Here is a 26,250-nt window from a genome sequence, read left to right as displayed (position 1 = left end):
TAAATGTTCTACTATTTTTCTGCTAATCCTATATTCAGGTGTTCTTAAAAAATGTCCCAAGAATTATACTCATTATTTTATTGTTATTGGTTCTTTATCTTTTTATATGTTTTATTTGAAGATAGTCTCTAAACTCTGTCTATTAACTACATGATGGTTTTTGTTTGTACATGTACTAACTATTCATCTTCCAATCTTATGTGTTGCAATGGTGTTTGTGGTCTTAAATGTAGTTTCACGTGCATATGTATTTTCTGGCAGGGCAACTATTTTATAGTGTTTTAATTTATTATTTATTGAAAGAGATTTTTTGTTATATGTATTTTAATTAACTTGTCCATCTCAATTGGCCAAGTTGGTTTTCCATTCAGTTTATTCGTAATTACTCCTCACAAATATTTGAATTCGTTTACAATTTTTATGCCATAGCTATCCAGTATTTTGTTTCAAGCAGAGGCTGAATTAGTATAATTTCTATTTTTTCTAACGATATTTTCAACACAATTCGCAGAGCTATATCTGGTAAAGATTTGTTTTTTTTTTTTTGTTCCTTCAATGTTGTTGGCCAGGAGGGATATGTTATTCGTTAACAACAATCCTAAGGCAGTTCATATTTATGTTGTCCTTTTGATATCAAATTTGTATGTAATTTAGTTATTTCTGTCACGTTCCCTTAGAATGTAGTCCAGTGCACAGTTAAAAAGAATCCGTTACTTTGTCTTTGCCAATTTTGATAAAAAATGGTATCCTCTAAATTTTATATTAGAATTTGTGTTAGTTAAAACATTGATATTATTAAAATGTAATTAGTATAATGTATATAAAAAAATATTTCAGCTGTTTGTCTTGTTTGGAACGATACAAAGTGTGGCTAGAATTTAACCGGACTGAGGCTGAAAACAAATTTTACTTACAGTTTAATGTTATCCCATTCAATTTACTCGCCTCCTCGATCTCCACTCAATTCAAGTTTTTCACTATTCGTAACAATGCTGCAGATTATTTTCTGTAACCCTGTGTCATGACTTCCGTCGCTTTTTACTGCTTCAACAGTCTCAAATCTTGTTTCTTTCAAAGCTGATTTGACTTTATGACAAAAACAAGTCACAACGGGCCAAGTCGGGTGAGTAGGATAGATGATCGAAGACAGAAATCATCCAAAAATGTCTTTATTGACAAAGCTTTGTGAGCTGGAGCATTGTCCTGGTGGAGGATCCATGACTTGTTTTTTCTCCAAACAGCTATTTGTAGTGAGAAAGAAATTTTCCCTTTTTATAACTTTCTTGAAAATGAAATTCCAAAAAACCAAAGCTTAAAGCCTGACTTCCAAAAGGCACTAGATGAAGCAAGAAAATCACTATTGACAGATACAAAATTGGAGTTACACTCCCATGATTCAAAAACAAATTATGAATGCAGTGAACAAGAGTTAAAGGAAAAAATTTTAAACCTAACTATAAACGAAAACCAGGACTTGGAAACCTCCCTAACTCTTGCTGCAGAAGCAGGAACTTTGTTACTTGGCGAGAATAATAGCTTAAAACAACAAATTTCTGACCTTAAAGAGAAATATTTCATTCTTCAATCAGAATTAGAAGATAAACTAAAAGCCTCAGAGGAGCAAATAGAAAACTTCAATCAACTACTTAATAACCTGAAAAAGGATTTCAGCATAGAAAAATCCCATCTTCTCAAAAAAATTAAAGACAAAGAACAAATGCTAGAAGATTTTGAGGAACAAACACAAAAGGATCAAAGTGCGTATGAAAGTAAGATAAAAAGCTTAGAAGATGTCGCTAACAAGAATAAGCTATACTATGAAGAACACTTGAACCTTGCCTGCTCCTCCTTTAAAACCACCAAAGAGGAATACCAACAGGCATCAGAAATCAATGACAAAATGTCAAAAATGCAGACAGATACCATAGAAAAACTAAAGAGAGAAATTAAATCCTTGAGGGAAACAATAAATCTGTACAGAGAAGAAGAAGATACTAATGTTAAAAAACTGCAGTTAGAAAAAGAAAATCTGGAAAGGTGCAATATTGAACTGATGGAAAGGATTGAATTTTTAGAGCTCACCTTGGCTCTTAACTCTGAGCCACACTTAAATAAAGGTAAAGGTGATGAAAATCTTTCTGAAGAAGTTTCATTTCTAAACGAAGAACTTACAGAAAAAGAAAGTGGGGAGAAACTTAACCAAATCCCACAAATATCAGATAACCAAACTAAAACCCTATCCACACAATCAACTGCTAATTCAGAACTCATCAGTGTAACACTCAATGAGATCGATGAACCAAACGGCTCTCAGACCCCTGTAGCAAAGGAAGCCACTACAAAATATGTCCCTGAAATCAAACACGGTCAGCCACTTAGCTCGTTGCTATCTAAGGCCCAATCTAACAATGAGTCGACCTCATTGACTTGCACACACTCTGAGATTATTGTAGTCAAACCCATAATACACCAGTACTCTGATGGATCCTACCCAGTGCTCAAAAAGAGAAAAACAGAACTTCTCAGGGGATAAACCTAAATCAACAAACAGAACGGATATTTCTGGATTTGAAATTGCAGAAATCCAAACTGAAGAAGTAATCAAATCCTCAGAAGTAAAAACTCACCGTACACAAACCGTTGATGTTGAAAAAATCCCCAAGCGACAAAGACATAGACTAAAACTGCATAAATCAAGAATCTTCATCAACTCTGCATACAACACACGAAACAAACAAACACCACTGGGGTCAGACCATATACAGCCTTGCACACCCCCAACAGACGAAAAATGCTAATAAATCATTGTCCAAAGACTCCAGGAGAAAACCGCAACCCCAACCTTCTTGCACCGCCTATAAACTGACCAAAGATGAAACTTTCAGCGAGTTTTTTGACAAAATGGAAAAGCACCTAAAAAATTTAGGTAAGGCTTCTTCTCCACCTTTTCATCACGAAAATGACATAGGGAGAGCCAGTCAAACTCCCTTGAACAACAAACTGAACTGCAACATCTTACCCCAAGATGGACAAATGCCTGATCAAGATATAGGGAGAGCCAGCCAAACTCCCTCAAACAAAAAACTGAATCGTAACATCCTACCTCAGGACGGACAAACACTTAAAAATGACACAGGGAGAGCCAGCCAAACTCCCTCAAATAAAAAACTGAATTGCAACATCTTACCTGGGGATGGACAAACACCTGAACAAGACATAGGGAGAGCCAGACAAAACTCCCTTCAACAAAAAACTGAATCCTATAATGCAATCACAGGACATATCAATAGATCAAAGGAATAAGGGACATCAAGAAATACAAAACCACACAAAACACCCAAAACAATAATTTTTTAGAGCCATCTCAATGGAGGAAGAGCCGCAGAAAAAAGACCGACAGACTAAAGATCTATTTCAAGTCAGGCACAAAAAATAAATATACAAAACATATAAAAATAGTTCACCAAAATATAGATAGAATATCGAATAAAATTGAACAAATAAGCCATTTCTTGCATGAAAATAAACCAGATCTTGTCATCTTAACAGAACACGGACTCACACAAGCAAATCTGAAAAATACCAGATTGGCTGACTACTCACTGGTGGGAGGTTTTGCCAGGAAAAGGCATCTTAAAGGTGGAGTAGCTGCTTATGTGAAAAAAGAACTAGCTGACCAAGTCAAACTCATGGACACCAGTGGCGATGATTCAGAACTAATATGTGAAGCAGCGCTTTTCCAGATAAAAAATGGAAAAAAAGATTTACTCGTTTTAGGTGTCTACAGACCACCAGGCTCAAATATAAATGACACAACTGATATTCTTGGTAACATTCTGGATAAAGCATTAGAGAAAGAAAAAAAGTTGCTAATCATGGGAGACATTAATGTCAACAACATTACAGAAAGTAATGAAAAATCCAAGCTTAATGACCTCCTAGCATGCTACAATATTAAGCGACTTGACCTTCCCCCAACAAGAATCACACCAACATCTGCAACCTCCATAGACTGGGTCTGCGCTAATTTTGAGGAGAACCACCTTGAAACACAGGTGATACAAACCGGCCTTTCAGACCATAAGGCACAAACAGCTACTGTATACCTTTCTAGACCCTCTATTAAAACTCCAAAAGAAAAAACCCGAATCTTTAGTAACCGCAACATTGGAAACTTAAAATCACTCTTGAAACAGCAGAATTGGAGTACAGTCCTAAGAATGCAAAATACTAACGAGGTTTACAACACTTTCAATGAAATTATGCAAACAAATTTAAATTCCGCCTGTCCTCTTGTGCTTAAAAGAGCTAAAAGAAAACAGAACCATTTTCTATGGGACCAAGAAACAGAACATCTAAGACAAAATTACATCAAAGCACTAGAAAGGGAATTGTGCACAGGATTGGAAAATGACAAGAAGGAAACAGCTGAGAGAAAGAAAGAATATGATATGAAATTAAAATCTTTAAGAAAACAGCAAGTAAGTCAGCATATAGAAGAATCTGGCAACAAATCAAAAGCACTTTGGGAAGTAATTAACAAAGAAAGAGCAGCTAAAACGATATCTAGCAACAAACTTCCTCTCAATATAGATGGGAAATTCACAGAAAATCCCAGTAAAGTTGCCAACCATCTCAATTACTTCTTTGCCAATATTGCTGATGAAACACTTAAACAGAACACCTCAAAACTTGCAAAACAATCACAGCACAACTTCTCAACAAAAACCCAGCTCCTTTTCACACCATCAACACAGAAAGAAGTACTTGCCATTATAGATAGTATGAAGCAAAAAACATCAGCAGGTCTGGATGATATATCCTCAAAACTCATAAAAAGCTGTAAAGAGGAAATCATTGTCCCCTTCACACACATCATTAATAAGTCACTACAAGAAGGCATCTTCCCAGACAAACTGAAAACTTCAAAAATTTATCCTAAGTATAAAAATGGCCCAACCACAGAAGCAACCAGCTATCGTCCCATATCACTTATTCCAACATTTTCTAAAATAATTGAAAAGGTTATCCTAACAAGACTTCTTAATTACTTAAGCAATAACAATCTGTTGACTGAAAACCAACATGGATTCCTGAAGGGCCGATCTACCACAACAGCCATCGTACAGTTAGTTGAGTATATCATTGACCAAATTGAAAGTGGAAAAAACTGTTACAAGCTTGTTCCTAGATTTTAGTAAAGCATTCGACTGCATAGACCACTCATTGCTCCTAGAAAAACTACACCAACTGGGAATCAAAGGAACATCAGCTAACTGGTTCAGGACCTTCCTCAGTGGAAGACAGCAGTTAATGGAACTAAAACACAACCTGAACGGAACAACTACCAAGGTTCACTCAACCCCACTTCAGGTGAATAGAGGAGTACCACAAGGGACAGTGCTTGGACCTGTCCTTTTCCTCTTGCTTACAAACGACCTACCTCAGTACCTGACGAACCTCTGCCAAACAATAATGTATGCAGATGATACTGTTCTAACATTAGCTAACAAAAATAAAAATCAACTTGAAATAGATACACGAACCATCCTCAACTCAGCAAAACAGTACTGTAGGACAAACGACCTAGCTTTGAATGAGAGTAAAACTGTACAGATGACGTATAGCGCAAGAGGAAACACACAGAATGGGATACCTGACTTAAAAGTACAAGATAATTTAAAATATTTAGGTATTAATCTTGACATGAACCTCAATTGGAAGGCTCATGTTGATGTGCTGTGCAAGAGACTTGCATCGGGCACCTATGTCATAAGAAGGATAAAAGAAATATGCGGAACATCTGCAGCAAGAATTGCCTACTTTGCTCTTTTTGAGGCACATGTTAGATATGGCATAGCAGCATGGGGTGGAACTACTAGCTCCAACATGGAAAGAGTTTTCTTGCAGCAGAAGAAAACAATAAGATGCTTAACAGGCCTTGGATTTCAAAGCAGCTGTCGAAGAGCATTCCAGGAGCACAAAATACTTACAGTACCTGCACTTTACATAAGCGAGGTAATTCTACTAGTAATCTCATCAAACAAGCCAAAACTTGGAGATTATCACCAATATAACACCAGAAATGCCTCAGATTTCTCACTTCCAGCACATCACCTGAGCTTTTCTGAAAGGAAGCCAACCTTCAGGGGAGCACGGTATTTCAACAACCTGCCAGACCACATCAAACAAGACACGGGAAAGACCTTCAAGGGAAAACTCCTTCGATGGCTTGAAGATCATCCCTTCTATAGCGAAAAGGAATTCATGGAGTGGAAGACTTAAAGATAACACTCGCAAGATAGAACTTCATTTTTATGTAACATTGTTTTGACGCCAATACCGATCTCTATGATTGTGTAAATAAAGAAAGATTGTCTATTGTCTATTGTCTATTGTCAAATCATTCCGTATTTTTCATTCATGCTTAAGTAGAGTAGTCAGGATGCTAATGTAGTAATTCTGATCAGCTGTGCACGATCCCTGTGATATCTAAAAACGCAATCATCATAGTCTTGATATTCGCGCTTCTTTGGCATGGAGAAGCAGGTGATTGACGTTATCACTGTATACGTTTTGTAACATTTGCGTTTCACGTGTTAGTTGTTTTATTTTCCAAGTTTAAAAAGAAATGTGATTTTCAAACCCTGTTTTTTCTGGATACTCAGCATTTTTTTTATATGGGGACAACTGGTTAACTGCTTATAACTGGTCTGGGCGGAATTAGTACACAAGCCAGACGAAACCCGAAGAGGGGTGGGAGGGGGAGTTACATGACTGGCCATATTGATATTCAGCCTTATTGTGTTTGTTTTGTGGCTCTACCAATACTAATCCAATTATTTCTTAGCCACTTTTCATTTATTTATTTGTTAAAAAATACCTTGAGTAGTAAACAAAAGTGCAAAGGTAATATAAGATCTAAAGGTTTTGAAAAGCCCTACTTTTTATGTCACAGACAAAATTTTACTTGCTCACATACTAGTATTTCATGTTCAATGAATTATATTTGCTAAATATGTTTGTCAATATATTTATTGTTCTTGGAATATTGTATGAAAATCTTAAAAATTGCTGAAGGAGCTGAAGCAACCGGTTTGAGGGTCAAATTTTATTTGAACTGTTTCCATAAAGGTCTGGAACGGACGATGGCTGGTGTACATCCGATGACGGACACTTACAGCTTCTACCTGTACGAGAACCAGAGGTGGAACCCCTTGAGTGGGTTCACGACGCGAGGTCTCCCCACGGACCGTCCTATGTGGAGCGACTCCACCGGCCGGATCAAGCGCTCCAAGGAGACCACACGCCTCCTGTCCATGCACTGGCAATGGGTGGGTCTCCTCACCTTGTATTAACTCACAGAGGTGCCTCTAAATGTATGCATCATCTGGTTCACAATTGTGTTTTTTATCTCATTTTTGGTGTGACGGCTTTAGAATACAGGCCATCACAAATAAATTTGTAATATTCGTTATTTGTTTTTTATTGTTTATATTTGACAAAGTTGCATTGAAGAAATCAGCCAATTATGAATCATTATAAAATGCAAACAATTATTTAACATTAAAAAATCACTTATAAAATTCTAAAGTTCAAAATTATAATGTATAAGTATACTCAATAATTATTTTTCATTTATACTTACAAATTATTTTTAAGATTAGTTCATTATTTTCCAAGTTTCTAAAAAACAAACACTAAAACATATAATAAAATTGTTGACTCTATTTTGAAACCATAATTTACAGTTAATTATTATTGATATCAAACCAAGAAATGTCATAAAGAAATTATTATAACACACTAAATAACTACTTAGAAGAACTTAGTCATTTAAGTTTGTTAAACTGAGTTTAAAAGAAATTGGAAAATAAAGGCAAACATTACAAATTTTTAATCTGGTAAAGTATGGACATGTGCAGCAAAATCTATTTGTAAATTACCCCTTCTTCTCTCTATTTCCATTTTGAACGTTTTTATAAATAAGAAGGAATGTTTTTCTCAATCAATATGTTTTCTTGTTAATTTTCTATCAGTTTTGTTTTCATTCCTGTACTCAAATTCAGCACCCATTGGATCAAAATATTTATGATGTAAGATATTATTTATTTTCTTGAACACAAAACTGATGACTGTAAAAATTTGATTATATTTCCAACATTCTGGTTTCGTATGCCTCTCATTCCAACCATAACTACAAAAAGGTTACAATATAAGTTTAAATAATAACATCATCAAAGGTAGAAAATTATTTTAAATTCTTATTTTCCTTCATTATTAAATAGATGTATAAAGGGAATTTTATAATAAATAATCCCAGTCAATTTTTATAACTATATCTAAAAATCAGTATTATAAAATAAATATGTACAAAGGGAAGCAAACAGTAAATCAACAAATAAATACGTATGATTTTTGCTCCACCAAATTAATACTATTTGTAATGTAATTTTTGAATCGTTGAATCTGCATAATGCCTTATGTAACAGACTGTAAGATATGTAAAGAAACTAAAGGTGCAGTACACAGAAGAGGATATGGGTGGAGAGTTTTATTCTTCCCTCGTGATGATCTGCTATCTAACAATTAACTGCAACAATATGACAAAGTTGAACATGAGAGCCACCAACTTCAATGTTCGTTTTAAGTAAATTCCCTTCTTCAGATACTTTATCCATCTGGCGACTTAACAACAAGCATTTTGTAGAATACAGAAACATTTATGTATGTGACAGGTAGGTGACTGGGCTGTAGATTATCACACACCAGGAGGTGTCGACAAGGATGGGTGGCAGTACGCCGTGGACTTCCCACGAAACTATCACGCCAACAAACAGCTAACGGACTATGTGCGGAGACGACGATGGGTGCGCCGGTGTCGCCTGACAACTTCTGGGCCTTGGCTGGAAGTCGGCAACACCAAGATAGCAGATCTGTCTCTGCAGGTAATGGTTTCCTTAAAACAGTTGTTATCTTTGTACAATTCTTTTGCTTGTCAATCAGGTTGTGAATGCTGCAAAATGGTTCTGGTTTATAAAAACTTATTCTGTTGATCGATAACTGGTTTTTAACTATGAAAACCGGTTCCAACTCTTGGAAACCGGTTGTTCTCATTGGTGGAAACCGGTTGTTCTCATCAGTGGAAACTGGTTCTCATGGGTGGAAACCGGTTCTTATTGGTAGTAACCAGCTCTGAGGTATTGGGAGACCTAATTTGACTGTTGGAAAACTGTTTTTTACTCTTTAAAAACATCCTAAACCAGCTGTGACGACTGAAAATCACTTATTTTTATTGAACATTATAATAGAAACTAACATTTGTTTGCAGAGTTTACCAAACAGTCATGCTGTGTCAGTGTGGGCGGTAGGAGCAAACGGAGACGCTCTGTATAGGAAAAACGTCACTGTGGAAAATCCCATGGTAAGTGTTTCAACTTGTTTGGAACTTTATTTTGGATTCATTCCATTCCACCTGTCAGTTTTCAGTCTAGTATTTTTATGATTAAAACAAGTTTTCTTAAACTTAGGACACAAAATTATAAAACATAACATACATTACATAACAAACATCAACAATCATAACCTCACTGGGCACAGCAAAAACCGATGTGTCACTTAAATCTGGGCAACCTTATGGATGTCCAGGAGAGGCACACCACTAACCGCAAATGTCGAGATTCTGGGGTGCAAGGGTGATTCGATAGGTCTAGTCTACTGCGGGAGATGACTGTTGGAGTTGGTGGGATTCGTTCCTTAAGTATCAGAGGTTCTTGCTAGCCTCAACAAAGGTGTGCCACCCCATGCCTGCTGAGCGGCTGATTGAGAGCTGGCCTCCTCTTCTTCCGGGGGAACATGACTTTGAGATTAGTGCCCTAATTTTCCTCATGGATCTCGATAGGAGGTGGCCTCTACCCTCTAACCTACCCATCTTGAATATCCTGTCACTCCGGAAGCAGCGCTAAGGTTCTTATAGGACTAAGTGCAATTTATAATCTTCTTGTCCTAAAAGAACAAAGAAAAACAAAAAAAGTAACCTTATTTACATGACTGACGGGTGGTTTTAGGTGCATCGACCAGGTATTAGGTGCGTCGACCAAAGTACAATCTGAGAAAAAATTATCAATTCAAGAAAAACCCACCACTCTTATGGTGCCAAGTATAACAAACATAACACAAAACACAATTGTGCATTGTAATGCATGTAGGCCTTTACAAATTGGACAAAATAGGCCTGCCAACACAGAAATAATGATGGCCAGATCAACAGCTGTATAGTCAGTCTGTCACATCCATGTCATTGGATAATTTCACTACTTTTAGTGCCATATGAGTTTTCAAGAGACTTTTATGTATTGTTTGATTTGGTGAAACAGTTTGAGAATTACTGCAGTGTTGATTTATAGAGTGTTCTGTTTCTGTGACTGTTGTAGGGCGACTCATGGGAACACGTGGCCTGTGACCAGGCGCTGTGCAGTGTCAGCTGTGGGCCGCACAACCAGGTCTGGGCCATTGGCAGGAACGGCTCCACCTACTGGCGCTTTGGCATTACCACCTCCAACCCCATGGGTAAGTAGCGCCATAATCGGGATACAGAGTGTCCCCCACCGCAAAGTTAGCCGTAATTCTTTTTGTCTAAGAAACGACAACCACTCTGACAATTGCCTGAGAAAAGATTTGATTGTCAGCCATGTTAGTTTTTGGTTGTGGTCAAAATGAGACGGTATCAAAAGGGTTAAAAATATTAAACAGTAATATTTTTCTCAGGTAACATTCTTATTAGCTTGACACACGTAAAATCGATAATGAGACATAAATAACACTTATATCACTGGCACACTGTTTAGGGAGATTGAAAGTCATTGACTTCAGTTGGTCTGTATATAGTTAGGTAAAGATGATTTAACATTTATTAACATGTTTGATGGGTGATCTTAAGTTTATCTAAATAAAATATGATGTGAGGAAAAACGTTATTGCTTCATATTTGTAACCCCTTTTATATCCTCCCATTTTTAACCTTTTTCAAAAATAGCTTAGCTGACAATGGATACTCTTCTATTGATTTCAAGGAAAGTTCAGTTGTGCGCTTGTACTAGAGAAATTGGCTCTTGGCTCTTGGTCTGTTATTAAAGGTTCCTGGGGTCTGTGTTTTTCCCAGTAGGGTTCACTTCTGGTTGGTTTATACCTTCCAATTGAACCCACAGTGGGTACTGCAAAAGCCGATGTGTTACTTAAATCTGGGCAACCTTATGGACATCCAGGAATGGTACATCACTAACCACAAATGTCGAGATTCTGGGCGCAAGTGTAATTCGATACATCTAGTCTACTGTTCCCTAAGGGTCAAAGGTTCTTGCCAGCGTAGACATAAGGGTTTTGCCATCCCCTGCCTGCTTTGACTGGAAAGGCTGGTTCAGAGCTGGCTTCTCCTTCTTCATACGGGACATGACTTGAGATTAGTGCCCTAAACTTTTCCTCATGAATCTCAACAAGAGGCAGCCCCTACGCCAGACCTTACCCATCAAAAATATCCTGCAACTCCGGAAGCAGTGCAAAGGTCCTTATATGGCTAGGTGCAATTTTCTAAGCTTCTTGTCCTAAGAAAACAAAAGAAAAGAAAAGAAAAAATGTAGCTGTTGGATTTGAAAGGAACAGTGGGTGATCTACATGGTCAGAACAAGATATGCTAATTAATTTAGTACTTTGGAGAAGAATAAAACTGTTATTTCTACAACTATTCTTCTTTTATCCTCATCTGTGCGATATCAGCTGGAATCATTGTTGCTTATGCTGTTCACTCTTTACACAAGTCATTTCACTGGTTTTGATAATTAAAGTAATTTTGACTTTCCTATAGTGGTCCATTTACGATTTTTAGCTTTTTTAATCATAGTACAGATCAAAAATATCTAAAAGGATTCTTTTTGAGTGTTATAAAATTCACCTGTTGAAGTAAATGTTTGAATATGCCAGATGTTTAGGAGTTTTTCAACAGGCACAAATAACACAAGTTTTGTTCCTGTGCTTTTTTCTAAAAGTAGATCTGCTAGTTGTAATATTATTTGTAGTGAATTTGTCTTTTATTTTCTATATTCAGGATATTTATTTGAGTTAGTTTTAAAGTGCTGTGCTGTACTAAATCTGGAAAAAGTAAACAGTAAATTTTTTACTAAAATCGTTAATACATTTTCAATATGTAGTGGTAAGTAATTGTAACTAATAACTTACTATCCTGTAGTTTTTGCTGATGTATAATATGTTACACTTTGTAATTATTATGTTCTGATTATTTACTTTCAACATAAATATGCCTTATTAAACTCGTAAAAATCATGTAGCGCTACAGGTGAATATAGTCAGCACTTGGAGGGTTAAAACAGCTTGACTGAGTCGACGACGTGTCATGTCATAATACCTGACGTCGGTTTGCAGGTGAAGTGTGGGAGAGTGTGGAGCCGCCCAGTGGTCCGACTCTCCGGCAGGTGTCGGTGGGGCTGTGGTCTGTGTGGGCGGTCAACCAGGACAACCGATTGTTTGTCCGCAAGGAAATAACCTCTGTGTTCCCAGAAGGCACCCATTGGCAGGCCGTCACCGATGCTAATTGCGGGAATAAGGATTCAGGTCTGTAGTTTTCCTTCTTATTGTTTTTTTAACAATACAAAATTCACATAACATAGCTATAGTGGAAGGATTGATTCAATGTTAACATTGTGATTAGCTTTAGTTCACCTTATATTTTTATCACAGGAAAAGAAACAAGATTTTCTGTATGTAGTCCTGAAAGGACATTTACACCTCCCTTACTTAAGTTTTTGGCCCTCTGAAGCTTTTACAGAAGTGTCTGATATTTGAGGGCTACTGATCTCTGATATCTTCAGTGCTGAAAAGATACGCCCCTAGAATTTTTTTTTATTTTGCATACGGTAGGACAGTTTAGCAATATATGTCCTGCTGATTCTTCTGCTACTTTGCAGTCTGCATTCATCAGTCTGGCTTAGACCCACCTTCATCAGATGTTTCCTGAGATGCAGACCATGTCTTGTCTCCATCTCTAATACCAGTTGTATATCCTCCTTACTGTGTTCAAGGAGTACTGACCATCCTTTAGCATATGGAGAGATAAACATTTTTGATTGCCTAAGTCTGGAAGCCTTTCTCTAGGTTTCAGATCTAATCCTCTTTTCCAAATCATTTAATAGAGCTTTGCTGTAGAAGAAGGCTACTCCACAGCCTGGCTCTGGCCCTATCAGAAGGCTTTCAGTGCTCATCTTGACAAGGGTGTCTGCTGTGTTGTTTTTCTGAGTGCCTTTGTGGCCCGACACCCACCCAAGGGTTACTTTGTTCCTCTTTGCCAATTCCACTAGTTTTTATTTGAGCATCACTAGCTTACATCATACTAAATCGTACCCTTGCTAGATCTAATGCTCGAACAAACATTTGTTGCTGTCCTCATTTCATTCTTTATGTTCTTAAATTCATTGAACTTGCATTTTTTTAGATTGAAATAAAATCAAACAAACATATCATTATTTATAGTTTAATAGTAGTATGTGCAACCATATACGAGGTCCAATCAAAAAGTATCCTACCTTTTGGTGCAACGTAAAACTGAAGTTACCTAAAAAAAGCTGGCGTTTATTTTCTTCAAAATAAGCACCCTGAGAAGCAACACAACGATTCCAGCAACGTTTCCACTTCTGGAAGCAGTCTTGAAAATCACTTTTTTGGCATCGCCATGAGATCAGCCGTAGTTTTTTTCATAATTGCTTCTCGACTTTCAAATCTGGTGCCTTTCATTGGTTTTTTGAGGTGGGGGAAGAGCCAAAAATCGCATGGAGCCATATCTGGAGAGTACGGAGGCTGAGGAACTTGCTGAGTGCCGTGTTTCGCCAAAAAAGTTTGAATGAGCTGGCGCATTGTCGTGGTGTAGCCGCCAATTTTGAGACGCCCACAAGTCAGGTCTTTTGCGGCGAATCGCATCTCGGAGACGACGTTGGACACTTAAATAGTACTGTGCATTCACAGTTTGACCCTCAGGGGCATATTCATGGTGCACAACTCCACGGTGGTCGAAAAAAACAGTAAGCATCACTTTGACATTGCTTCGAACTTGCCTTGCTTTTTTTGGCCGAGTATCCTGGGGAGACTGCCATTGTGATGACTGAAATTTGGTCTCAGGGTCATATCCATAGACCCAACTTTCGTCTCCAGTTATTATCGATGTCAAAAAGTCCACATCATCCTCACAACATTGCAGCATGTCCTCGGCAACATCCAATCGTCGTTGCTTCTGCTCGTCTGTCAGCAATTTTGGCACAAATTTTGCGGCTACCCGGCGCAATCCCAAGTCATCCGTTAAAATTACTTCAGCTGATCCGAAACTGACATCTAACTCAGTACTTACTTCCTCCACAGTCATTCGACGATTTTTCACAGATCAAAACTTTTGCTTTCTCGATGATTTCCGGAGTTCGACTTGTTTTTGGTCGGCCCGAACGCGCGTCACTTTCTGCCGAGGTTCGACCACTTTTGAAACGGTTATACCACTCTTCAATCTGCGTAACACTCATTGCCTCATTTTCGAATGCTAGCTGAATTTTCCGAACGGTCTCACTTTGTTTTTCTCTCCGAGTTTCACGCAAAATTTAATGCAATAACGTTGTTCCACTTTTTCCGTCATCTTCACAGTTAGAGAAAACCGATACGCGCACTTCACTTATCAGTACATACTGACCCGTCTCCGGCGAACCAGTCGGGGGATCAAGATAAGACTTTGTACCTTTCCTTATCATAGTAGGAACTATTGTCGCAACAAATCTTATCTCATTATTGGCAGCAGAAGCCGCAATACACGACGAGGTCGGATACTTTTTGATTGGACCTCATACATACACGTAGTAGTAGTAGCAGCACGTATGGAAGCAGCTATAAAAATTAACCCTTTCAGTGCTAGTCATTTATTTGGATTGTTAATCAGTAATGCCAAAGGTATTTTTACAGGTGTACCAAAAAAATGTCGTGCCATGTTTAGCAATTTGCATATGTTATGTAAACATAACATTCTAACAGGGCTTTCGCCGAAACAGCTAACTGATAACTTGACCGGCCAACTTGATCATAACTTTTGTCATTGTTACTGCTTGATCAGCTGTGTTTAAGCACTATATAACATGTTTAACAAAAAGTATGTTTGTTTTTAATGAAAATTGATATAAAATACGCGTAAAAATATAATGTATCATATTTTTAATATATTTTTTTTAAAGTCGGTAATTTATGCATGTTTTTAAAATGTTCTTTGCCTGGATATTGACCTTGAAAGGGTTAATGAACTTACTGCAATAAGTGAAATATCCATACATTTAGGAATAATTAGAGTATATCAATATTTTCTACCACATAACAATTTTCAAACAAGTTAGGCGGTTAGTTAGTCTGAAATGATGGCTCATACATCCAATAATCAAAACTACAATTATAGCTGGAGTTAATTGGCAGAAATGATTGTAGAGTTAGTTAATATATAGTACCCTTGATAGGAAACTTCAAACAATCCATTGAATTCTACAGTTACTGTACTTACTCGATTTTAGATTACTGCTCACCACACTTACTACAAAATTATGAAACAAACCATTCCTTAAACACATAACTTGTGAATGTTGAGTTTTAGCCCAGTTCACATTCCTCCTAGTGCAGCGTTTGGAATTTTACACACCAGATGAGAAAGTGAGAATACCTCTTCACCTGGATTACGCTGTAATTTATAATCTAGGTGTCTGTGGTGTCAAAATGATATAAAAAGTTCATTTTGAGCTTCTTTGTCACTGACTTTTTTTGGATCTCTTCAGATGGACATGACTTCAGATTCCAGATGCTGCATAGAGGAAGGTGAGCTGGGGCTAATCTCAATATAATTGTCTCAAAGATAAATTTAAAATAATTAGAAGTCTGACATATGGAAGAAAATATTGGTGTCAGAATCGAGAAAAAAAGAAACGCAATATAGAGATTGATGATACACTAAGAATCGAGGTATCAAGTATCAGAATCAGCCCACCCCTTTTTAGAGCAGTTTTTTTATTATTAATAATTATGCCCACACATAGACTTCTTTATTATATTTCTATTACAGACGTTACTTAAATTGTGTTTATTATTTTGTATCTAAGATAATTATACATGCACACCATTTTCCATTTTCTTTACACTAGATTATTTTTTTTAAGTCTACAAAGAATCAGCTGTAGTGGTTCTGTTACAGAGCTGGTGATGCGGCAGATCAGCATGGGTGGTCCGGAAGTGTGGGGGGTGACCACAACTGGTGTTGTCTGTCGTAGATTAGGAGTGACAGCGGACAACCCAGCCGGTACCTCCTGGCTCCTGGGATTGCAGGTCAGTTGGACTACTACTTCACAATTCTCGTTGAAATTCCCATGGAATCTTCAAAATCTGAGGATTCTACTATTTACATGGCATCTCAATACCCAGCAGGAATCACTTCTGGCTGGTTTATACCTTCCAATCGAACCTATCACTGGGCACAGCAAAAACTGATATATCACTTAAATCTGGGCAACCTTATGGATGTCCAAGAGCGGCACATCACTAACCGCAAATGCAAGGGTAATTCGATAGGTCTAGTCTACTGGGGACTGATGGAGTTGGTGGGGTTCGTTCCCTAAGTATCAGAGATTCTTGCCAGCCTCAACAAGGGAGTGCCACCCCCTGCCTGCTTTGACTGAAGAGGCTGGTTCAGTGCCGTAATTCTTCCTCATGGATCTCGACAGGAGGCGGCCCCTACCCCGTAACCTTACTCATCCTGAATATCCTGTCACTCGGGAAGCACCACTAAGGTTCTTATAGGACTAAGTGCAATTTATAAGCTTCTTGTCCTAAGAAAACCAAAAATAAATAGCGTCTAAAATTTAACTAAATTTTATTTAAAATTAATTTAATCTGTTTTATTAACCCCTTAAAAATGTGGTCAAAAATCGAGTAAGTGCTGACAACATTATATACTCCTTGTGTTTTCCCAGTAAAACCGAAGATCGTATCGTTGTGATTGTGGTATGAGGTGATTCTGAAATCTTTGTTGGCTTCACATGAACTCTCCCTTTGTTATTGGGTCAGGGTGGGGGTGAGGAGAGGGAAGAGACTGTTCCGCCATTCCCATCATGCGCTGTCAGCTACCATCCTCTTTATTGTGTGTCACTCGTTTTGTAGTGCATTGTAAACAATCGTGTCACTGGACACTATAATTTATTATCTGCTCTTTTCATAGTGTAGGTGTTTGTGTGTAATATTACTTTCATCATAATATTATAAAAATGTATATTGTGTTACTGGTTAGTTACTGTTAGTAAAACTCGCCCCCCTCCCTCCAAAAACAAACCCTTGCAAATATAGAATTGTATAATTATATAATGCCTTTATCATAAATTATATGATTTATGAATTATCTATTGCATAAGAATATTTGGGAATAAAAAAACCCCAGTCAGGGTATAGTACAAGTCTGATATAATCCAGCACTTAAGGGGTTAAATTAAATTAGGGTTTGAAAACAGCCGCTTTTTTCATAAAGTAACTATCTAAATTTAATTCTTTTTTATATTATCATTTTTGTCATAGAATTTCAGATATTTGCTAACGTTATATGTCACAAAATCGAGAATGGGCGAAAATGTTACAAAATGTCCGAAATCCTATTCTTTCAAATCATACATAGTCAATAACAAACTTTAATTAAAGAATCATTCTTCTTTTGTTAAAATCATTTACACAATTCACAGCTAGGTTCATGAAATATTTTTACATCATACTTTAAAATGTTTTTCACTGACTGACTTCTCAAATATCAACTGTCTGAGACATAGAAGAATCACTGTTGGTATAAAAAGTTGGCTCTTTGGTCATAAATTAAGTGCTGAATTTAAATGTATAAGTGACACCAAATAAAAGTCGCTAAATAGCTAAAACTGTTTGTACCAGCCCTTTAATCTAACATTGATTGTAGTTGGTTAACCTTATCCCGGAAAATTTCCATGACTCACTGTTGGCGCTATCGGACTGAATTGATTGCCCGCTCGGTTGCCGGAGAAAATACTTGTGTTTTAATTATTTTAACAACTCTATTCTAATAAAACTGTTACACAATATACATTACTGAAAGTATTAATAAATTCTCTCTAATATGAGAGTATTTTAAAATTTATCACACCTATAAGTTAAACTAAATCTAAATGAATACTCTTTCACACAAGAAATGTTTGTATTGTTATATTAAAATAAGACTACATGTCTTGTACAGGGAACTGTACAAACAACACAACAATATGTCAGTAAAACAGTAGCTGCAGGAATTTCCGAATAGGTCTAATAATCCATAAGATAGCAATAGAGGTTGGAAGGAATTTTGATGAAAAACGGTTAAATCATTGTTAATGAAGAGATTGATCAAATATTTTGTATATAACTCCTAGATAGCATCACTAACCTTGAAAGCGTGCAATGAACAAGAACAACAGTACTGTCAAATAGATGTTTCCATTAGCAGTTCTAAAAGTAAACGTATGATGACAGCACAGAGCAGAGTGCAATGATATAGCACTTGTTGGCGATTGGGATTCACCACCAGACTCCCCGTTAAGGCGATTGATTGGTGGCGAATGTCTGAAAGAGGTTTAAAACAAAATAATATTTTCGACTAATTCTTTTGTACTTATTGTTCCAGGGAAATTGGCGTCATGTCAGTCCTAGGGGCTTCTCGTAGTCTCCTACCCGTTAACATTTTCCTCATCGTACCTTCGGTGATATATTTTACAGGTTTTAAACCGAACTATGAGTATTGGCTAGTCATGGTAGTGTCCCGACATTCCGACTGACACGTAATATTGCTGCTGTGCAGTGTTTTTATTTGGTCATTATATGGCAATTATATGAACATTAGCGTGCCGATAGTCCTTATAACATATTCAGTGTCTTGTCATTTTTATGCAATCCACATAGTGGCTGATTAGAATCATGCAAGTATCAAAAATACTAACAATATTTTTTATTGGACATCAGTATAGTACGTAATGCATTTTAAGCCTAGTTTAATGTCAGAAGGAGCGTTGTAGAATGTTTTAAAATATACTTTTTAAGTATTCTTGTGAATTCCATTAAATGCTGTGAGGTATCCATTAAGTTTTAACTGAAGATATACACTATCCAAACAAATTATTTACTTCCATGCCATATTTAGTAGTATTTTAATTTAGTTTACTAAAACATGGCTGGCATTATGCAGTGGTGTATTTTGTTGTGGGATATTAGTATGAGTTCCCCCTCCCATAATCCTTTTGTCCCTAAGATATCCCCCATTGCAATTTCTGGATACATCACTGCATTAGTGGACAACACGAAATAGATATTTTCATTGGTGCTTTTGTACAAAGCTGTTATTTTTAGTTTAATTCTTAGATACGCTTCATGTATTGAACGTAAATTAAAAAATCCAGCATTCAAACCCGCAGATCAAAATAGAAATCAAACATATAGTGTGTGATCAAAATGTGGGCTTTTATTTTGCCAAATAAGATTGTTATTTCAATGTTATATAAGGTGCTGTATTTTGTTTATGGTGATAAATTTTATGCCGTTCATTTTATTTTAATTGTGTGGATATTTTTGTGATATTATTATATTATATTATAATTAATTTTTTATTCTATTTCTATATGTTTTTTCCAAAATTTTAATTAATTATAAAAGTGAAAGTAACAATATATTTTGGTACATTTAGAATTTTTAAGTTATATATTATTTTTAATTACTGCACAGTGCACTCATCTAATAAATAGGTAAATATATTATGGATTATACAGTTGTGTATAATTGAAGAATTTAATTCAAATTTACTATAGCTATCTCATAGTTAGCATTTCTACTTATTTTATGAAACTTTACATCGAACCTAAATAATATAAAAAAGTGAATTTATAATTTCTGATATGAAAAATGTGTTTTATGGTTTAGGATGATTATTGTTACCTAACGTTGATACCCGGGTTATATGCTCAAGCTTGCGAGTGAACTAGGTACTAGGCGTTGAATATGTAGAAACAGCTAGAAAACTAGCGGTTCCCCCGTTACTGATCGTTTGTATGCCTATTTTAATCTCAGAAGGAGCGTTGTAGAATGTTTTAAAATATCATACTTTTTAAGTATTTTCCAACTCCTAAGAGCTTCCAACTCCTCATACCCATACTTTCCTATTAGCTTGTATCATTTTTATCATGAAAAATAAAAGCTTCATTACATATTGATGTGCTGATCAGTTTTCAGCATTAAAAACATTTTAGCCTACAAATATAAATTCGATTCGGAAAATATACATGTATACATCTACATTTAACAAAATAACATTCCGGTTTCTCTCTCTGAAAAAAATAAGCACTTTTAGTACCTAAGAAGTACATAAGAACTGTTTTGAGATCTCGTATTTTCAAAATTTTCTAGAGAAGAGCCCCTTTCCTTTGTAGGCAAACATTTTAGGGGCATTCTCCACATGTAGTTCTAGAAATTGAGCACTATCTATATAATACTCTCCTCTAAAAAGTAAAGTGAATTGAAATAACTATATTGATTAATATGGTATAATAATAATAACCAAAGTCTGTTTCAATAGTTTGCTCATTATATATATTGGGTTAGACGTATTTCTTAGTAGCCTTCATGTTACTCTGTGTTTATAATGTTTTAGCGAGTATAAAGGAGGAATTTAAAAAATCATATATACTTTATATAATTCTGATTCTTTTAATTCCAAATGAAAATTATTTGGGTTTGTGATAATAATAACAGGTAGAAGTACGCCTCACCACATGTCTTGACAGGCTTTGTTGAGGTTGCGTGCAAAATTTTAAATCCATTGCTAATTTCATTCACGAGATTTCCAGCGGATAGATAGACAGAAAGACAATCATACGGAAAAGAAATTGACACGAAATTATGCACCATAGATTTAATCCTTGTAGAATTTAAGTTTCATGCAAAATTTAAACCCTGCGTATGAAACCTTTCTCAACATATCATGCCACATGATACATTCACATATTGTTTCATTAAATTTAGTGTCTCCTTAGTGTTTCAATAGTAAAAGTCTACTCAACAAGTTACTATAAAATGATATTGTATGTGAAGGAAACAGGATTTTTTTTTCCGGACATTTGTCATCGTTCAGTGAAACAAGAAATCAGTAACACTACGTTTCGAGATCTGAAATTTGATCTCTTCTTCAGTTAAAGAACTAACCTAATACATAATTACAAACTAGGTTAAAATAAACAAATCTTACCAAAGCGTTGTGACACGCCTAAGTCAGGAATCACAACCACCATGTTGTGTGTCAACTTCACTAACTCTATAAACATGTACTTAATAAGAATCTATACACAACACTAATCATTTTAACTGAACTAGGGAATATAGGTCTCAATACGTCTTCATTCATCTACTAACCACCTACGACTGACCAGAGGGCACTAGCCAATGGTAATCGTACGGCAGACAAAAACAAGATGGCGGAAATAAAAAGGAATGGGAACAGGAATGGGCCCTTTTGTTATTATTGGTTCATGCGAGATGAACTTCTTAAAACCATATTGTGACTCCGCATTGATTTATCACAAATATGTGATCCATTTGATACTTTTGGTTTTCTCTTTAGTTCATTTTTTAGAATTTGCAAGCAAAGCGGCCTAATCTCGACTGATGGTTGACTGATTGGTTGGTCTGCCAATTTAATGTATGTTGCCTCAATTAATTTCCTTTTGAAGAAATGTGGTTCCCGATGTATTATGTTGGCTTCATCCCAATTCATATGATGGTCTTCAGACCAACAATGGTGTCTATGGTTTCTAAGATGTAATTGGATGTTATTGTCAATATTTTCCAGTTTTTGAAAATGTTTCTGCAGCTCTCTCTAGGTCCTATTCCAGACTTTAACATTATTGCTCTTTTCTCCATTACCAGAACTCTGTGGAGATTGCCACCTGAAGAAGCATCCCAGACTGCTGATATTCCATGCTTTCGAAAATGCGTGATACGCTATTCTCATGGCTTCATGAGTACTAGTTGGTTCTCTTTAATGCAAACAATGCTGAGTTAAGCTTCAGGCAGAGACTATCTATATGGTTTTCCACCACATTTTCTCATCAAGTATTATGCCAAGATATTTAACTTCACCAGCTGCTTGGATATTGGGTAGTTCGGTTTTCAAGCCTCTTTTTACTGCCTAGAGTCATTTGTTTTGTTTTATTTTCGTTGAGAACGAGGTTGTTTTTCATTGTATATTCTTGAGCCATGTTGAAAGCTGTGTATGTGTTAATTTCCAGTTGTCCAGTATTTCTATTTGCTGCAAGCAGAACTGTTTCATCTGCATACATGATCATTTGACAATATTCTCTCAAGTGTTCTGGAAAGTCATTTAAAAATAAAATAAACTAAAATGGTTCAAGGACTGAGCCTTGTGGAAGTCCTCTTCTCACTGGTAGGGGGTGGTATTGTACTGATTGTGTGAGTCGTGAGTCCCTTGGTTGTTTCCCTCAGTTCCACTATTTGCTTTCGTCCTTTGAGATAGCTTTCAAACCAAATGAGTGCTGTTTGTCGGATGCACTCTCTAAGTTTTTTATGGATAAAGATGAAGGAATGGAACTCGGAACACCATTATAGCAAAATAGAAATTAACGTTTTAGTCACTGTTACAACTTTGCTCATTTCTCCAAAATATGATTTTGGGGGGTGGATCGAAATTTTTAAATGTAAAGACCCATTAAGTGACACCTCATTTCAAAGGTCTTGATAAAAGAAAAAGAACAGTGGAAACTAGAGTTTTCAATCTCAAATCCAGTACAACATAGCAGCTCATTGAAATTAATTAAGTTAAAAGCATGGATGGATCCTGCTCAACCTTCAATGGACAAAGATAAAAAAATGAAACTCAGGACACCCCTCTAGGAAACTAAAGTGAACCATTTCCCCAAAATGGGCTTATTGGGGGCAGTTTAACATTTTTTTAATGTAGTGTTATAGTAGCACTAGTAATTACAATTACGTTAAGCAATTAAACGGCTTAAACTTACTAACCTGTGTTTTTTATATCAGATGTTCAAACTGCTGTCCCAGGAAAGTTTGACAATGTCCAAGCATGTTGTAGAAACTTGAAACGCCACACTGTATGAATTCATGCAGGATTCTTTTAAATTTCCACTACTTTTCTGTCCCTAAGGTCATCATTAATGCACTGGGGTTTTGTTTTATAGACATTGCTTTTAATGTGATCCTACACAAAGTAGTCAAGTGAAGATAGATCTGGCGATCTTGGTAGCCAAACAATATTTCCTCTTGTGCCTATTCAGCGATTTGGAAAAATATTGTTTAAATACTCGCAGATATGCAGGCTATTCAGCGATTTGGAAAAATATTGTTTAAATACTCGCAGATATGCAGGCCATAGTGTGGAGGTGCTCCATCCTGCTGGAACCAAACCTTATTACAGTTGTTGGTTACTACTTGGATAGCTTGATAAACCTGATTTTGTAACATTTCCTGGTGTTAAGGTTCAGTCAGTAAAAAAAGGGCCCAAAAACCTGATCACTCACAATGCCAGGCCAAACGTTTAATTTTTCGGGGTGCTGGGTATGTTGCTTTCTCATCCAATGAAGCTTAACATCAGCCTAATAATGAGCATTGTGTCTGTTAACATTATCGTTTAACATGAAAGTTGCTTCATCTGAGAAGGCAATGTTGTTTAATTTAATTGTATTATTATCAATGTTCCACATCATTAGTTCACAAATTCTAATAGATGATCACAATCGTCCTCACGTAGTTCATGAACTAACGAATTTTGTACGCTTTACATCCACTGCCATTTAAAACTTTACAAACTGATGTTTGAGATATACCTAATATTTGAGAAACTTTTCTTGTTGAGGCATGAGGATCTTCTACAAAAGACAGTAAAACGTCAAGTGACAATGCTTTGTTTGTAGCCAATTTTGGTTGTCCTAGTTTGGAGTTTGGGGTAACGCTGCCTGTTTCTTGGAAACGTTGGATTGTTTTTTGAATTCCTGATTTAGATACAGGGTTTCGATTGGGATTTGTCCTGATACAGGTTACATGAAGTCCTGATACACCTGGATATATTCCAAACATATTGAGATATCAATATACAGTCTTTACCATACCTATTCAAATTTTTTTTGGAGGATAAAAGTATTTTCCCCCCTTTTTCAAAGAGGGTTAGAGGGGAGTAACTCCAAAAATGTTAAAGGTCTATTCAGTAGAAACACAATAACACAAAGAAAACATCTATATGCCGTTTCTAGCAAAAGTTATGGTCAAATAACGCCCAAAAAAAAATAATCTGTAGGGACAATGCCAATGTCTAGTGGATATCAACACAATGATATCTTTTCCAGATAGATATCCGTGATATCTTTTATTAAGACTTTGAGGGGCCCAGCTTATCACTTTACATAGTATCTAATGTTTCTGGTGTGCATAGTTTTGGTAAGAGGTGTCTTTTTCTAGGTAGCATTACAATGTAAAGGGTTATTTGCTTATAATTTTAGTTAGGATCGTTTTAGTGATGTTTTGTTCATGTCATTGTGTTTCCATTGAAAAAAAAAATATATATATATATATTATATTGATTATATCATCTACATTTCATAGTTTTACAAAAATTTTTGAACAATATCATAGTAACAACTTATTAATTTAAGTATTTGTTCAGTTCTGTATTTATTATGGCGTTGTAATTTTGTTAATAATAAAAATAGCTCTTCAAATCATAGTGCAAAAATAAATCAAATTAAAAAATTGTTTATAGTTTATAATTGTCATAATAATCACAACAGCCTTGCTGTCATTTATTTATCGTTATAATCATATATCACAGTGCTGCCAATTTGTAAAACCTGTATGAAGTATTTAATTTTTTTAGCTTGTAATGTCTTAACGTATTTAATACCAAACGTTTGGCTGTGTTTTTAATTTTAAGCTTTAATGTCCAAATAAAATAATTGTATGTAATCGTATTGTAAAATAGTTGTGATTTATAATGTTGTAAATAATATTGCGTTTTTATAATGTATGAAATCATCAAGCATGAAATGTAAGATAACTCGTAAAATGTAAAATTACGTATTAAGTTGCCTAGATGTTTGTCACATATTCCTAAGTAATAAATTACATAATTGAATGTAACATAATATTCATTAAACTACCACATGTAATGATTTGTTTTATTAATTACCCATCCAATTATGCTTTAAATATTTAGATTTCAACAATTTAAAGGTGACAGAAAATCAGCAACTAGTAATCTACATATATAAAAATGAATGTTTGTGTGTTTGTCCTTTATGGAATCGTACTCTATTTGACCGATCATTATGAAAATTTGAATGTATATGTACCTTTCAACGGAGAAGGTTTATATGCTATACTCATTTATAAAACTCACCACGAGGTGGCACTGCAAAATATAAAAGTTTAAAAAGGGACTGCACATTATTAACTGCAATTACGAGACAGTTACGTATATTAATTTGCCAAAGACTATTTGAAGGCACTAAGTTAGAATATATGTTTGTCTTTATGATAAATATATGGTTGAACTTAAAGCTTGACTGTTAGACTGCTTTATAATAAAATACATGTACGTGTATAATGGCTATATAATAAGCATACACAGATTTTCTTGATCGTGACAACAAGGCAAACTCTACATCGGTGTTAGAAATATAATGCACTTGAACCAGAAGTGCAAATACATGGCCAAGGCTTACGTAAAGCGTGCGAAGCCGCGGGAAACGGCTAGTTTCCTTTTAAAAGCAGGAAACTATCATTTTGATGACTAGATTTTTTTGTAGTATTTCGGACATTCGGACATTGTTATATGTTACAAAAAAGTAGCCAGTATGTTTCAAGGATTGAAATCTACCCTTTTCTTCAGGTTTGAAAAACCCCTAATACATTAATAAACTAATGAGTGCAGCAATAGGTTACTACCACTCAAAGGTGGTACCTTTGAACTCCAGACTGGAGAGAATAAACTGAGAATAAAGAGATGTCAAGCACAGGAGTCAGGAGCACAAAAAAATACATCACACCCTAAGTAATGAAAGCTAGACACTGTTATAACATGAAGGGTCAGGGGGGGAAAGGGGGAATGTCAATTTTTCACATTTT

General features: G+C 35.8%; 1 protein-coding gene across 1 annotated transcript in view; it reads left to right on the top strand.

Annotated features, from left to right (window-relative positions):
* The window catches only part of LOC124368339 (tectonin beta-propeller repeat-containing protein-like), a 61,882-nt gene extending 42,969 nt beyond the window's left edge, over positions 1-18,913 (top strand). Inside the window, exons 18-24 of the mRNA XM_046825615.1 lie at positions 7,135-7,334; positions 8,739-8,948; positions 9,332-9,424; positions 10,434-10,569; positions 12,436-12,624; positions 16,268-16,398; positions 18,740-18,913. Of these exons, the coding sequence (XP_046681571.1) occupies positions 7,135-7,334; positions 8,739-8,948; positions 9,332-9,424; positions 10,434-10,569; positions 12,436-12,624; positions 16,268-16,398; positions 18,740-18,778 (998 nt within the window). The 3' untranslated portion in view covers positions 18,779-18,913. The remainder of the gene's footprint in view (positions 1-7,134; positions 7,335-8,738; positions 8,949-9,331; positions 9,425-10,433; positions 10,570-12,435; positions 12,625-16,267; positions 16,399-18,739) is intronic.
* The last annotated feature ends 7,337 nt before the right edge of the window (positions 18,914-26,250 follow it).

This window comes from Homalodisca vitripennis, chromosome 8 (assembly GCF_021130785.1).
Source record: "Homalodisca vitripennis isolate AUS2020 chromosome 8, UT_GWSS_2.1, whole genome shotgun sequence".
Classification (NCBI taxonomy): domain Eukaryota; kingdom Metazoa; phylum Arthropoda; class Insecta; order Hemiptera; family Cicadellidae; genus Homalodisca; species Homalodisca vitripennis.
Note: the sequence above shows the minus strand (reverse complement) of the source record. Positions and strands in the feature narration are given on the sequence as shown.